This window comes from Heterocephalus glaber, unplaced genomic scaffold (assembly GCF_053883595.1).
Source record: "Heterocephalus glaber isolate CG9 unplaced genomic scaffold, H.glaber_assembly_v1.0 deba00001781, whole genome shotgun sequence".
In the NCBI taxonomy this organism is placed as follows: domain Eukaryota; kingdom Metazoa; phylum Chordata; class Mammalia; order Rodentia; family Bathyergidae; genus Heterocephalus; species Heterocephalus glaber.
The window spans coordinates 2,292,597-2,307,366 of NW_028258467.1; the positions used below are offsets into that span (position 1 = coordinate 2,292,597).

Here is a 14,770-nt window from a genome sequence, read left to right on the forward strand (position 1 = left end):
TGAGGCAGGTGGCGGCACCACTGAGCTAAATGCCCAGTCCTAAGCCTAGTTGTTTCTTAAGGCAGTTTGTAGCTCTGAAATTGTTTTCATGAATAACAGGAAATGCATTTTCAATAAACCTGTTGAAATATAAGGGATCTAAATCAATAAAAATGTACCTGTAGGGCCGGGGCTTTGGCTCAATGGTTTCGCCACCCGTTGTGCAGGCGCAAGGACCCGAGATCAATCCCCGGTACCAAAAAAAAAAAAAAAAAAAGTACCTGTGGGTAAAGACTGGCTTGTATTATGAAGGGACTTTGAAATACCAAGGAATTTTATATTTTGTTAAATGATGAACTTCCTCTGAAATATCCCACTATCAAATTTTCAGCCAAGACACTAGTAACTCTAGCCAGGCACACATGATCTGCATAGCACCTTAAGCACAGAAAGTAACAACAAGGTGGCAAACCTATGGCATGTGTGTTATTGTGTTTTTCTTTTAAGACAAAAGATTTTTTTTTTTTGGTACTAGGGATCGAACTCAGGTCCTTGTGCTTTCAGGGCAGGTGGCAGAACCACTGAGCTAAATCCCCAGCCCCCAAAAGATGTTAATGTATGAATTGTTTTTACAAAACTGAAACCTCAGTGTTGAGGTTTAAAGAAAAAAAAACAAGAAGTGGTTCCACCGCCTGCCTTGCAAGTGCAAGGTCCCAAGTTTGATCCCCTGTACCAAAAAACAACCAAGAAAAGTAACAAGAAATCACTGGATTGTGGGGACAAGGAGCAGTGTGTGCTGTGAAAACACTCAGAGAAAGGAAACCTCAATTAGATGCCATTCTGTGTCTCAAAGTTTTCTATTAAGGCTTACTTGGTGTGGAGGTGCAGATCTCACTGTAAATTGTTCAAATCAGAATGATACAGAAAAGGCCCTTTTTTGTTTGTTTTGTTTTGTTTTTGGTACCAGGGATCGAACTGGGGTCCTTACGCTTGCACAGCAGACGGCAAAATCACTGAGCTAAAACCCTGGCCTGAAAAGGTCCTTTTAAATAGAGCTTAATTTCTTAAAATTGGATTACCTTTTTGATAAGTAAAGAACTGCAGATTAAAACAAAATGATTTTTCAGGGCTGAGGGTGTAGCTCAGTGGTGGAGCACTTACCTAGCATGCTTAAGGCCTGGGGTTCTATTCCCCTCGCTGGGGAAAAACCTCCAAAATGGGCTGAGAGTATAGCTCCGGGCTAAAGTACTTGCTTAGCACGTGCATGGCCAGCAGGTTGATCCTCAGCACCACAAAACAAAATAAAAATGATGTATTAACAGTGACTGTCCCAGGCAAGAGGTTCCAGAAGTCAGTCTTCATTTTCTGCTTGCACCTTTTCCACAGTGTTGTTATTTTAACAGTATCCTTATATTTCTTACATAAATTGCATAATACAGGGAGCTACAAAGAGAAAGTAAAACAAAAACAAACCCAAAAACCATGCAAGTGAATAAACAAAAACTATGTTAAATGCAGTCCACTTGTCAACACCACTAACTCCTGTGGGGTGATAGTGAGTTGCAGCCTTTGTTTGCCCTGGGACTGCACAGGCTGGTGCTTCTCTGTGAGGAGCAGCATTTGACAGCTGAACATACAATGCACTTAGACCAGCAGTCCTGCCATTAGGACTAGAAAGCAAGCAGCACTTAAAATTGTATGGGAATTTTTATAATAATTAAGTTAGAAATAATTTTGTAGTTGGGAGTGATTAAACACTGGTTATTACTCTACACTGCCTTGCCCTATGGCTATGAAAGATGAAAAATGTGGGCAAGGCCAGAACTTTGAAAAGTATAGATCGATTAATGAATGCCACATAAAAGCAGCAGGGAAGCTGAGCATGGTAGCACAAGCCTGTAATCCCAGCACTCTGGAAGGCTGAGGCAGGAGGATCACAAGTTTGAGCCCAGGTTGGGCAACTTTTAATTTTTACTTTTTAATTTTGACTTTTTTAAAGGCAGAGTCTCACTATGTAGTTCAGGCTGGCTTTGAAGTCACTTTGTAGCCCAGGCTGGTCTCAAACTCGTGGTGATCTACCTACTTCAGCCTCCCACATACTGGGATTAGAGGTGTGCACCACTACACCCAGCTCAGCCTGGACAATTGAGCAACTTAGTGAGACCCTGTCTCAAATACATGAATGAATGAATGAATAAATAAATAAGTAAATAAGTAAGTAAATACATACATACATACATACATACATACAAACAGGCTTGGGCCGGGGATTTAGCTTAGTGGTTCTGCTGCCTGCCTCGCAAGTGCAAGGTCCTGAGTTTGATCCCCAGTACCAAAAAAAACAAAAATAAAAAAACCAAAAAACTGGCTGGAGTTGTAGCTCCATGCGAAGCCCCTAGGCTCAATCCCTAATACTGGAGGAAAAAAAAAATGCAATAGGGTTCAGGAACATAGATGCATAGAGATCAGGATAGCATAGGACTTAGCAGGCTGTGATTTTGAATAATGGGGAAAAGGTTAAGTATTGTAGAGTTGGTATTTTAGAGCAGACAGGTTTTCTTTCTCCTTTTCAGTAGTCAGCTAAAAATGTAAATTTTTTTTTTTTTACTTTGAAAGTTTTTTTAAAAACCCTTAACTATAAAGAATAGTATGACAAACATCATGGCACCCATCTCTGGGGACCCAGAGCTATTGCTTTTCCCCTTTGGTTCCATCTGTTTCTTCTCACTTTGTATTTCAAGATAAGTCCCAGACCTCATGTTTCTTCATTCCAGGATATTTCAAAGCCATCTCTAGAAGCTACAGACATTTATTTTATGTCATGATACCCTTTTCACATATGACAAAACTCACCAAAAGTTGGTATTAATTGTAGCTGATCCATTGAAACTTTTCTAATTGCAGAAACATTTTTCTTGTGTGTCTGAACCAGGAAATAAACCCAACTGAAAAGTACATGCGATGTCTGTTTCTCTGCCAATCTAGAGCTCTCCCTCTCTTGTCCTGTTACATGTTCCACTTTTGGTCTCTTCTCATTGTGCAGACCGTCAGACTTGCTGTCTGCCTCAGTATTTCCTGTGAACTAGAAGTTAATGTTGAAAGCCTGGTTAGGTTTGGGTTTGGGGATGAGGAAATCTAATGGACAATGATGCCATAGACTTCAGTGGTACTTCTGTGTTGCTGCTGGTCCTTGGGCTCTGTAGCACCTCACTGGGTGTCAGGCCTGTGTGAATAGGGCATACCAAGACACTCATCAGTGCAAATCATTGAGCCTCAGCTGGGGCAAGACCACCTTGCACATACTCAGGAAAGTCAAGTGAATGGGCCTCAGACATCCAATGTAGGGTTGCTATTCTGCCTCAGCTGGTGGCACCTCAGGTAGAGGGCTGGCTCTCAGGTGTCTTTCTCCTTGCCTTGTTGGTAAAAGTATTTTTACATAGATTCTTCTGACTGTGTATTTTGTTTTGAGGCTATTGCATGTACCCTGTAAATGGATCCTCCAGTTCCAGGGGTACTGTTAAAGGGTTGCCATAGACATGAAGGGCCAGGACATGGTGCCTTGTTGCTGGACTACCTAGATGCAAGTTGTCTGTGAACATGGGATCTGTTGAGAGTGTAGAAAATCTCCAACTCCAGGTGAACAAAGTGTTTAATGGCTAGGTAAGGTTTTCATCCTGAAGTCTGATTATGAACACTCATCAGGCATGGCCCTGCCTAACAAAGAAACAGGGGAGGCAGGCCCAGAGGTTCTAATCGTTGCCACCAGTTTTCCCTCCCCCCACCCCCCACCCCATGGGATGACTCAGCAGCCCTCTTGGCCTCTGAAGAAACACTGAGTCATGGGTGGCTCAGGTATCTGCTCCTTCAAGTATCTGCACAGATCCCACACTCCACCCTTGGCCTGGGTGGATACACCTACCTTACCAGTTGTGGCCTCTGATAGGTTTCAGGGGGCCTCCTGTTCCTGAGAGCCTCCTAAATCCTCCCATGACCTAGTACAGAAGAGCACTGGAGTGGGAATATGGGCCCAGAGCCTTCCGGTTCTCTTGTTAACTAGCATCATTTCTGGCCAGAGCTTCTCATCCTCGAGGACAGAACATATTCAGTGAATGGGCTGGGGATTTAGCTCAGTGGTTTCACCACCTGCAGCACAAGTGCAAGGACCTGAGTTCAATCCCTGGTACCAAAAAAAAAAGAACATATTCAGTGGACAACTAGAGTAGTGTTTCTGTTATTTTACTGTGTGCTCTGTTATTGTGTGCCCTCTTGTGACTGAATTCTTAACTGTCAAGCTATTTATGTTTACCAACAGTCAGTAGTACAGCCATGATCATAGACACTTGCAGGGTTTTGTTTAGGACAGACTCTATCCTTAGTGCTTTACATGTCTTACTAATTTTACCTACTCAGTCATCGATGAGGACAGAGCCATTGCTCTCCCTTCTTTAGATAAGAACCTGTGACCCGGGATCACATAGCAGGTTGATAGTGAAATCTGTGTTCTGTGCTGCCCCCTGCTTTTCCCTACAGACCTGCCACAATGGAGATATGTCCCCCCACAGTAACCCCCATAGGACCATGTCTGTGCAGCCATTCCCATGAATAGAAGATGGGGGCTGATAGGCAGCATTTCTACGGATGGACTCTGAAGGGGCCATAGGAAATCTTGGACAGTAGTGGCCCCTGGAGAGCAGCCTAGGGAAGAGGAGTGGAGTTTTCTTTTGTGGTTTAAGTTTCTGGTATTCATATGCATTACCTCCTTTTAAACTGTCCCAATATGCACATTTCAGTTAGCATGGCCTGTCTCCTGCAGGCCAATGCTGACCCATCTGTGATAAACTGTCTACATAACCTATCCCGACGCATTGCCACTGTGCTGCAGCATGAGGAGCGCCGCTGCCAGTACCTCACCCGAGAGGCCAAGTTGATCCTTGCACTTCAGGATGAGGTATCTGCTATGGCTGAAGGTGAGTGTAACAGGCATGATCATGGGTCTGAACTGGCTGATGGCCTCTTTATTGTGGACATTTCCAGAGGGGCTGCTGGTCAGTGTCAGCTGTGGAGATATTGGTGGGAACTCTCCCACCCCACACCAATAAAGCAGTGAGAAGGTAACAATAGCTTTGGTGCACTGTGTGTTAGAGAGGAACTCCTCAATACAGCTTTGTAAGACAAGGACTGTCCCCATTTTGCAGATACGAGAACAACAACCCAGAGAAGTAACATGGTCCTCATACTGGGCTGATTATGCCCTGGAGGCATAGGAAGACTTCCAAAAGGCCCCATGTTGATCCATGTTTCTGAGTAGATGTGCCTACATTGATTTTCCAGTGGGAATACTTCTTCCCCACATACTGCTGTATGATCACCCTTCGTGTAAGACAGGCATCTCTGCTTGGCCATGGGCCCACTAGATAACTTGCCCTGGGGTGGGAGGAACATCCAGTTGGTAAGGCAGGTAGTTTCCATTCTTTACTTTTTTTTTTTTTTCCATTCTTTACTTTTAACCACATTGAAAGAGGAACTACCTGGGCCGGGGATTTAGCTCAGTGGTTCCACTGTCTGCCTCGCAAGCGCAAGGTCCCGAGTTCGATCCCTGGTACCAAAACCAAAAAAAGAAAGAAAGAGGACCTACCTGAGTTATCAACTAATCAATTATAAAAATAATTTTGCTGGGCCGGAGATTTAGCTCAGCGGTTTCATCCGCTGCCTTGCAAGCACAAGGACCCAAGTTCGATCCCCGGTACCAAAAAAAAAAAAAAAAATAATAATAATAATTTTGCTGATAGATAACTATGTAACTTCTAGGATACTTGAAGGTGCTTTAGCATGGAACGACACTGATGACTCTACCATCTTTTCCTGAAGTTAGCAGCTCCATACAGAAGGGAGAACACAACTGAAGTCAGACCTAGTCTTTGTAGCCAAAGTAAAAAATAAAGCCAGCAGTTGTCACGCACAAATTAAAAAGAACACCTCTGCCAGGTGTGGTGGCACATACCTATTTTATAATGTTTGAGACAGAGACTCCCCAAGTTGCCCAGGCTAGCCTAGAAAATGGGATCCTCCCAGAATGCTGGGATTACAGGCATGTGCCATCACACTTGGCAGTGCATAGCTTTTATAAAAAGGAATAGGGAGTTTCCTGATGCTTAGTTTGAGTTATTCAAAATGCTTGAGGTTGAATTTGTTTTAAAGGTATTCCCTATCCTAGCCTTTGAAGGTTTCTTTGCTTTGGAAGTTCTAAATTCTTCTGTGTTGTGATTCTTACAGCAAATGAAGGTCCTCAGTCTCCATTCCATCACATCCTGCCCAAATGCAAGCTGGCCAGAGACCTCAAGGAAGCTTACGACAGGTAAGACAAGTGGGCATTGCATGTTGAAACTCCTCTTCATGGGTCAGCTTCCCTGTGCCTCCTGGACTGAGGTGCATCCCAACAGGGGACTCTAGTGTGCTGATGTGCAGGTGCAGGTGCTGCTGAGATTGAGGTGAAAGAGGACCGAAAAAGGACACCTGTGTGGCCGCTCGAGAAATGATGGTTTGGGGTTTTTTTTTTTTTTAACTGGGGATCAAACTTGGAACCTTGCGCTTGCGAGGCAGGTGGTGGAACCACTGAGCTAAATCCCCAGCCCCTGAGTATTTTCGAACCATAAAATGCAGAGATATTTATTGGGTATTACACAGTGCCAGGTTCTGGGCCCCTCTTCATTAGGTGTCACCGCCTCTACCTCACCCATGAGGAAATAGACGTGGCAAATGGGGCTGGGGCTGCTGTGCTATTCTCTGCTGTGGGGGAGCTTGGATTTGGGGCACTGAGTATAGGAGGCTGGCAGGCCTTGGGGATACCATGAAAACCTCACATTGATCTGATTATGTTGGTGGCTGAGCACCAGCTCTATTAAATGTGAACTGGCAGAGAAGACCTTTTCTTTTTAAAGATTTTTCTGCTGATCAGCGTTGGGAGGCCTTGAGTCCTGATGCTGGATCGTCCTTCTGGCCCTGAAGCTGCAGTTAGAGGTGGTTGCTCACTGGTAGCCCACCTAGACCTGTGCTTTTCCTGCTCCTGCACCTGCAATGTCCATCCATGGGGTCCCTTGTCACCTATAGCTAAGGGGCCACTTTGTCAGCCAGATGGCACATCTGGTGTAGGCCTTTCTTCTTAGCACAGATGTGGGCCAGTACCTCTGACTGTCCTATGACTTTGAGCCTCTTTCTGTGTCTTCTGCCTTCTATGCCTTGTCTCTCTTTCTGCACTCTCCTGCTTTCTCACGTTTTTCCTTGGCCGTGTGTTTACTGAGTGCTCCTTCCAGGCCTTTTGGGGGCTTTTTTTCCTGCCAGTGAATTTTCTCCCCTCTGTGAATTCCCCTCAAGGTGGGCTTGACCTGAAAACTGTGGTTGGTGAGCTTTAGTGTCTGTGGCTCAGTGTGGTGTAACAGTGACAGTTTTGTATTGATCCTTTAAAAAATTAAGATTATTTTTTCTAGTTTCAGTGACAATATTCATTGTAGACAGGAGGCTTAGAAGATAGTAAAGAAAATAAGTCATTTATAATTCCATACGGCAATAATCACTGTAAACATGGTTTTTGGGTAATTTTCATTCCTTTTTTTTAAAAAAAACTGCAGGTTTTGAAATGGTCACATATTCATTTAGTTTGAAAATCCATGTCAAGTGTGTTTTCTGTTGCACCCTGGCAGGACTCATCCCAGCAGGCAGCTGTCACCTGTCCTCCCTCACAGATGGCTGAAGGCACACAGACTTGCTTTCCCTTTTACACAGTAGTAGCACAGTAAGCATACTATCTGCCCTTTGCTTTTGCTATTCAACGGTGTGTATTGGTAAATAAGGACTTTTTTTTTTTTCAGTCAGTCAGCCAGCCCCCTCTCTTGGGCATTTAATTGGTTGCAGCCTTTGGCTGCTATAAGATGAGCTACTTACACATTTGTGTGTGCACCTCTGTATCCCTAAGATAAATTTCTAAAAGCATTATCTGTGGGTAAAATCCATGTGTAATATTGATGTGTTTCCCTCTGGGGGTTTGTGCCTCATTTATATCCCTACCAGCAACTCATGAGAACCTTTCCCCTTAGCTTTGCCAACACTGGGTCTTGGTGAACATTTGAATTTTAACAGAGATAGGAGAATGATATCTTGGTCCTATGTTATCTTAATGCATTTATGCATCACTTCACATCTTGGAACTATCTGTATTTTCATTTCTGTGGGTGCTCTGCTCAGGTCTCTTTTTCTCTTTTCTTTTACAGGGAAATACAGGTGCCTTAACAAGGAGGGAGATTTGTCTTTTTTTGATACTAGTTGGAACTAGTAGTTCTTTGTTTCTTGGTAACCTCTGGATGTGGCCCTCCCAAGTGTTAGAAGATGTCACAGTAGCCTGAAACAGCCTTTGCCAAATGACTGCTTTGGTTTCCTGTCCTTTCTGTTCTGGAGGACTTTTCCATAGAGCCTTGATCCTGCCCCAGAGCAAGAACTTTGTGGTCCTTGTAATCAGACCATGTCTTTGTTCTTCACATTGTCTCATTGACATTTTCTCCGTAGTGAGAGAACTGTTGACTTCTTGTCTTGAATTGGCTGGTATCATAAATCCCTTCCTTGCTGCCTTATTCTGAGTGGGAATCTGCATGCCTCAACTAGAATTAGACTGCAAGCAAAAGTCAGGCTCACCTGGAATGAAAAAGCAAGCCAGTGACTTTATATTTCTAAAGGAAGAATGGACTGGGATTTCTTATGTTTGGATTGTGGTGGAAAGTTTGAAGGAATCAAGACCTTGTCCAGTTGATTGCTTCTGTAATCTGTGGAGGAGCCTCTAAGAGCTTGAAGTGACCCAGGGTCACCTAGTGAGTTACATAGTTCAGAGGAGGACAGGTATTGAAACTCTTGGTGATAAAGGGGCCTAGGCTTTCTCTAGTGTTCTTTCCTTGCCTGGGGATCTTGTTTGTTAGTGTCTAGGATTGTGTTCTCTCTAAGTGACTCCCACCCAGCCTGTCCTGGGTCCTGGAGCCTGCCCTAGGGATACTGAGAGGTGTACCTCTTTGGCAGAAGTCCTGGTGGTGGCATCCTCCCCTGTACACACCCCCTCCTGATGCTAGCATAGCTTTGCAGCTACCCAAGAGCCTTCTGGGATGTGGACTTCCATGCTCATCCCACCAAGTTTGTGGTTAGCCTTGAGGCCCTGCTCTGTCCACACTAAAAGGGGACCCTTAAGTACATGATGTTGAAAGGTAGCATAGAATATAGCCCCTTTCTTCCAACAGTGACTTTCTGCCAGATCCCTGGAAAGCTTTTCTTAGAGCAGAACTGAAAGACCAGAAGCTATTAGAGTTAATGAGATTAGAAAAATTAGAGTGGAACTCTTCAAAGGAATTTTTTTGGATTTGCTATTTTAATTATAAGCAAAGGTTATAGTGTGTCTAAGTAGACTGGTAGCCCTGTACCCTGGGACCTATGTGTCTGTGAACATAAGCTGGGAATGTAAATCCCTCAGGAGGCTACCCCAGCTGTCCCAGCATCTGTGTCTCCCTGTGGAGCTCTATGACCTCAGTGATAGCATCTCACTCATTCATGTGACCACTGAACTGCATCCCCTAGGAGGGCAGAGATGCGTCTCTTCACTTTCTTTTTGGTACCGGGGATCAAACAAGTGTCTCTTCACTTTCTGCAACAAAGCCCTTGTATTCAGAATGTGAAAGAGCATAGCTTGTCCAGTGCTATGTGTGATGGTAGAAGTAATGATACAGATCCCATGGGGTGAAGAATTAGTTTATTGAATGGTTCTCAGTTAACGGCCTGCAGTCAGGTCTGGCAAGCTCAGAGGTTGGAAAATACTGCCCAGGGTGTGGCTAGACAGGTGGTGCTCAGTATGGAGTCTTATACTGCTCACTGTTCAGAGCAGTCTTGAGCCTGTGATGGCACTGCAAGTATTCTGCTGAAAGCTACAGTCCCTATTTCCAAAAATGCATCTAGATATAAAGGTCTGATCAGAATTTCAAGGTAAGCCCTTTGTAGCCCACTGATATCATTTGGGTCATGTAGCATCCCACCACATGTAGTAGAGAGCTCAGCCCTTGTGTGGGACCAGATGATGCAGAGTGTGTGGGACAGTATTACATGACTCTGTCCTAGGGTGGGGAGAGCATGACTAGAATAAGACCAAAAAGCAAACATTCAGTTATTAGCTGAAAGTTGGGAGTTGGCTTTCTTTCTCAGATGCTGAAATGTGAGGGGAATTGGATAAGCATGTATACAGTACATCTTGAGTGTGAAAGATAAGAGTGTGTCCCCTCTGCATAGTCATTGCATCAGGACACTGGACTCTGGCAGGAGCATCTATCTCCTGTTACAGACTGGGCTGGGCTCTCCTGGCTGCATGAGGTGTGGATAAGCCTGGGGGACAGCATTTTCCTATAGAGTTGTTTTCAGACTAAACCATTAACCACTCTGAAAATAGAAATATAAACTACAGGAAAGTAGGGCCCAAATCCCAGAGTTTTAAAACTGCAGACTTTAAAAAATAGAGCCAAACCTTTTTCTTCCCTCTTCTTGAAAGAGTTTGTGTGGTTTTTGGCTTACCCTCTTGCTGTGAGGAATTTATGGGCTTCTTCCAAAGCTGCAGGCTGGAGGTCAGGCAGGCACATTCCTAGTGCAGCTTTCCTCCTGGTGTACCAGGCCTATAGATGTTCCTCAGGGTGCTCCTGGTGGTGGCCCTCAGTGCCTTCACACTACAGAGCTTAGAGCTTGGTTAGTTCATAAAGAGGCACCATCCTTAGTGCATAGTGTTCAGAGGTAAAAGGCTGGCAGGTGAGTAGGTGCTTGGGAGAGTGAAGTAAAGTCCACATGGAAACCAACGTGGGTGTATTTCCCCTGTACTGTTGTATGAAACAGACCATGGTCAGGAGATCTGGAGTCAGCTGATGTAAGAATAGCAGACATGTCTGAGCTTGGCAGATGCTACAGAGGCCCTAATGTCCCCTGGTTTCCCTTTCACCATAGCTGGCAGTAGTTTCTGGCTTTCCATGAGATCTTTCCCAATCCCCCTACTCTTACGCAGATGCCTCTACCCTCTGCTTGTGCCTTTTCCTGTAACTCTTTGCAGTTTCATGTGTCCCATACAGTTTATCATTGTATGTCTTTGCCAGTGCTTCTGAGTGGAAGCCCCTCACAGAGCCCCTCTTCAAGAGTCTGTTGTCGTCAGGGACACAGCATTAGCATCAGACATAGCCATACACTTGGCTGAATGTGAGTATCTTGGCCTCTCTACCCGACTGGGAGCTGGGAGTAGCAGAGTGGGGTCTGAAACAATGCTGGGAGCCTCAGTACCTTTCAGTCAGTCTCCTACATGTAGCATTGCTGAGCTCCCTGGCAGAGCAGAAACAGCTGTGTTTGAAATGGTAAGAGTCATGTGTTTAATTTCAGTTCTGTGTTCTAGCAGCTACCTTAAGCTATACCATAAACAGGACAGTTCAAAAACAGAAGGACCAACAAGTAGAAATAAAATAAAATAAACTATAAAAAAAATAGAAGGACCTTTTATTTTCAGTTGACTTGCCTTTCTGACCATATGTAAAGGAGAAGAGTCTACCCAGTGGTTTCCATGGAGACAGCTATAGCACAGCACATTGGACCTTCTTTCCCTTGTTCCTCTTCCATTTCATATGTGGATACTGAGATCTTAGTTGTTGCTCAGTCAAGTAGAGCAACTAACCTGGTTCCCTGGACAAATCTCTCATGGTGCAATCTTTGAATCTTTAAGAGCCCAGCTGTTTCTCAGGGTTTGATATGAGCTTTCTACTTAGCAAAAATCCTGGCCAAAGAAGAGTACAGGTCTTTTGCATACTCAGGCATGTTTGAAAGAAACCAAGAGTAGTGCTGTCCTCTGGGAACCCATCTTGACACTTACCAAACCCTCTCATTTGTTCCTTCCTGAAGGACTGGGCCATCTTCACCCTCCAGACTCAACCATCCCCACCCTCCACCCCCTGCCCTGCACCCTTCCTTGGTGGTGCTGAGGCCCTAAGAAAAACAGCATGAGTTTTCAGATGCCCCAGCAAAGAATACCAAGGGGGTTGGGCAGTCGTGGGTCACTTTGCAGTAACCAGATGGTTGGTGTTGGCAGGGATGCTGGGGTCGTTGGGGTCACAGATGTGTTCTGTGTTTTCTTTCCCCTTGCCTGTTCCCTGCTTGAGGGAATAAAGACTTGTTTTTGTATTTTAAACTGCTGGCTGCCACCACTGCTAGTCCTCCAGAGGACCTAAGAGAAGCTTGGGCTATTGGTCTGTGGTTTTAGGCTTTAGGGAGCCGGTTGTAAGGATGGTTTGTGGGTGCCAGGAGGGAGGACTGTGTGCTGGCTCCCCACTGGCCACCTTTCAGTGCCTGGCATTTGTGTGTCTGGGAGAGAGATGAGGAGCTGTTTGTACCTTCTGACCTGGGGCAGGCAGAGCTCCTTGCCAAAGATCCTGGAGCTGCTAGCCTACGCCACACGTAGCTGAATGTGGGTGTCTGGGAGCCGAGAATAGCAGAGTTGGGGTCAAGGGTGATGGGAAAAGCACTTCTTGGCTGCTGTCCTGGATGGTGGGTAGCAAACTGAGGAAACATGATGGGGGAGGCGTGGTAGAAATTTGGCAGCTTGGAGAAGAACTGATACGTACTTTGCTCTTGTTTAAGAACTGAGTTGTCACCAGGAGGCCTTATGGAGCATTCCCTACCCAGGCTGAAGGAGGGTGCGTGCCTCCCTGGCTTTTCCAACCTGGCTGAGTTGGGCAGGCCTCAGGGAGCACAGGAATTTCCTCAGGCCAGGTCTCACATGCTACCACCAAAGCCTGAAGTCCTGGAGGCACACTGAGGACTAGCTGCAGGGGCTTTGCTTGAGCATTTGCAGTTCCTTCATGTCACTCACCAAGTACTATTGGCACTTAGCACAGGGACTATGTGGCTGAGCCATGAAAGGGGCTGGCTCCCCCATGATACCCTCCCTCCTCCTGGGTGTGGTTCCTCAGGGACTCCTGGCAGAGCCACACAGGAGCCTGTCCTCAGAGATAAGAGTCCCTGGGCAAGACAGTGCACCCAGGAGTCCAGCTTGCTTCTTGGGCCCCTTTCCTTTCTCCACTCATGCCATGTTTTTCATGCTACCACATGCCCAACACTTGACCAAGGGTGCAGTGAGCAGGGAACAGAACCCACAACCCTCTCCTCATGAATGTGTTGTGGTCAGGGAGACAGCATTAGACAGCAGACAGCATTCCATGATGCAGGGACCAGGGTAAGAGTGCAGGTAGAAGGGTCAGAGTACTGATGGGGCCTGGGGTCAAGGGATGCCTCACTGAGAAAGTGGCACTTGAGATTGAAGGAATGAAGGCGCTCTGGGGCATCTAGGAAGAGAGTTCATGGCTGAGAGCAAGTGCCAGGGTGCTGAGAATGGCTAGATCTGAGTGATGGGGCAGGAAATGAGGTCAGAAAAACATGGGAAGATCACATTGGGCTCTGTATTGCAGGGCCTTGGATGGGAACTGTGGGGCTGTGAGGAGGGTGACTGGAGGGGCATCTTTGGGGGCTGGTGCTCTGGACAGTTTGAAAAGATCTGGATTCTGGACATCCCTACAGATGGAGCAGATAGAATTTGCTGATAAACAAGGAGTCAGGGACAATGTTGTGTTTGGCCTGAGTGTGGTTTGGAGCCTGAAGGAACTGAATTGGTGTCATTGAAAGATCTTGGAGCAAAAGGTTTAGTGTGATGGTGGGGGCGGGGGTATCAGGGCTAGGTTAGACAGTCACCTGTGTATCTACAGCTTGGTATCGACATGCATTACACATGGGGTGCTGCTGAAACTTGCAAGGTAGAGGAAGTTCGGCAGTTTTTACTTCTCACCACTAGAATGGTCTAGGGAACTTGACCACACACACCTCCTCTTTGGTTTTTTTTGTTTTTTTGGTACTGGGGATGGAACTCAGGTCCTTGCACTTGCGCAGCAGACAGCGAAACCACTGAGCTAAATCCCCGGCCCACACACCTCCTCTTTGGAGACGGGCCATACTCTGCCTGGCTTCCAATTGGTGACTGGACCTGTATCAGATGTGCAGAGCTATATCAGGTGTGCAGAGCAGCTCCCTTCTCAGGGAGGACATACTCTGGGTGCTAGTTGTCTGCCAGAAGCCTGGGCTAGCAGAAGGCCTGATTAGATGCCTCTGCAGCATTGAGCCTCTAGAATAGATAGAAGATGCTTCCCCTGAGCTCTGGCAGGGTGTTTGGAGTATGTATTCAGGGCTAACCAGAAATGCATATGTGTGTGTATATTCCTAATATAATAAGTATACTGAGATCCTATGAGGTTTCCACCTGAAGTTTCCTCCAACCAACAGGGCATGGTACTGGGAGCAGCACTTTTGAGTGGGGTGTTGTGATCCATGCATGTGTTTAGAAAATTCCTGTGTGAACTGGTAATGATGCCCACTCTCTGCAGCCTGTGTACATCTGGTGTGGTGCGACTTCACATCAACAGCTGGCTAGAAGTGAGCTTCTGCTTGCCCCACAAGATCCACTATGCCTCCTCAAGCCTGATCCCTCCCGAGGCCATTGAACGGAGCCTGAAAGCCATCCGGTGAGAACCAGCCCACCTGCACACTCCCTGCAAGTACAGTAGCTGCTGAGCTTTACCAATTATTTTTATTCCAAAAGTTCTCTTTGCCTCTTTCTGCCACAAAAGCTGACAGGTAGAAGCCAGTTATTAGGAAAAACATATGATTTTTCTATCCACTTCTGTCTCGAAATCACCCATTCCAG

General features: G+C 45.8%; 1 protein-coding gene across 6 annotated transcripts in view; it reads left to right on the forward strand.

The window, feature by feature from the left end:
• Nprl3 (NPR3 like, GATOR1 complex subunit) overlaps positions 1–14,770 on the forward strand; it is a 45,853-nt gene that overhangs the window by 18,977 nt on the left and 12,106 nt on the right. For all 6 annotated transcript variants that reach the window (XM_087202958.1, XM_087202959.1, XM_004873718.4 and 3 more), the window contains 3 exons: positions 4,793–4,946; positions 6,253–6,334; positions 14,451–14,588. In XM_087202958.1, coding sequence (XP_087059084.1) covers positions 4,793–4,946; positions 6,253–6,334; positions 14,451–14,588 — 374 coding nt within the window. The remainder of the gene's footprint in view (positions 1–4,792; positions 4,947–6,252; positions 6,335–14,450; positions 14,589–14,770) is intronic.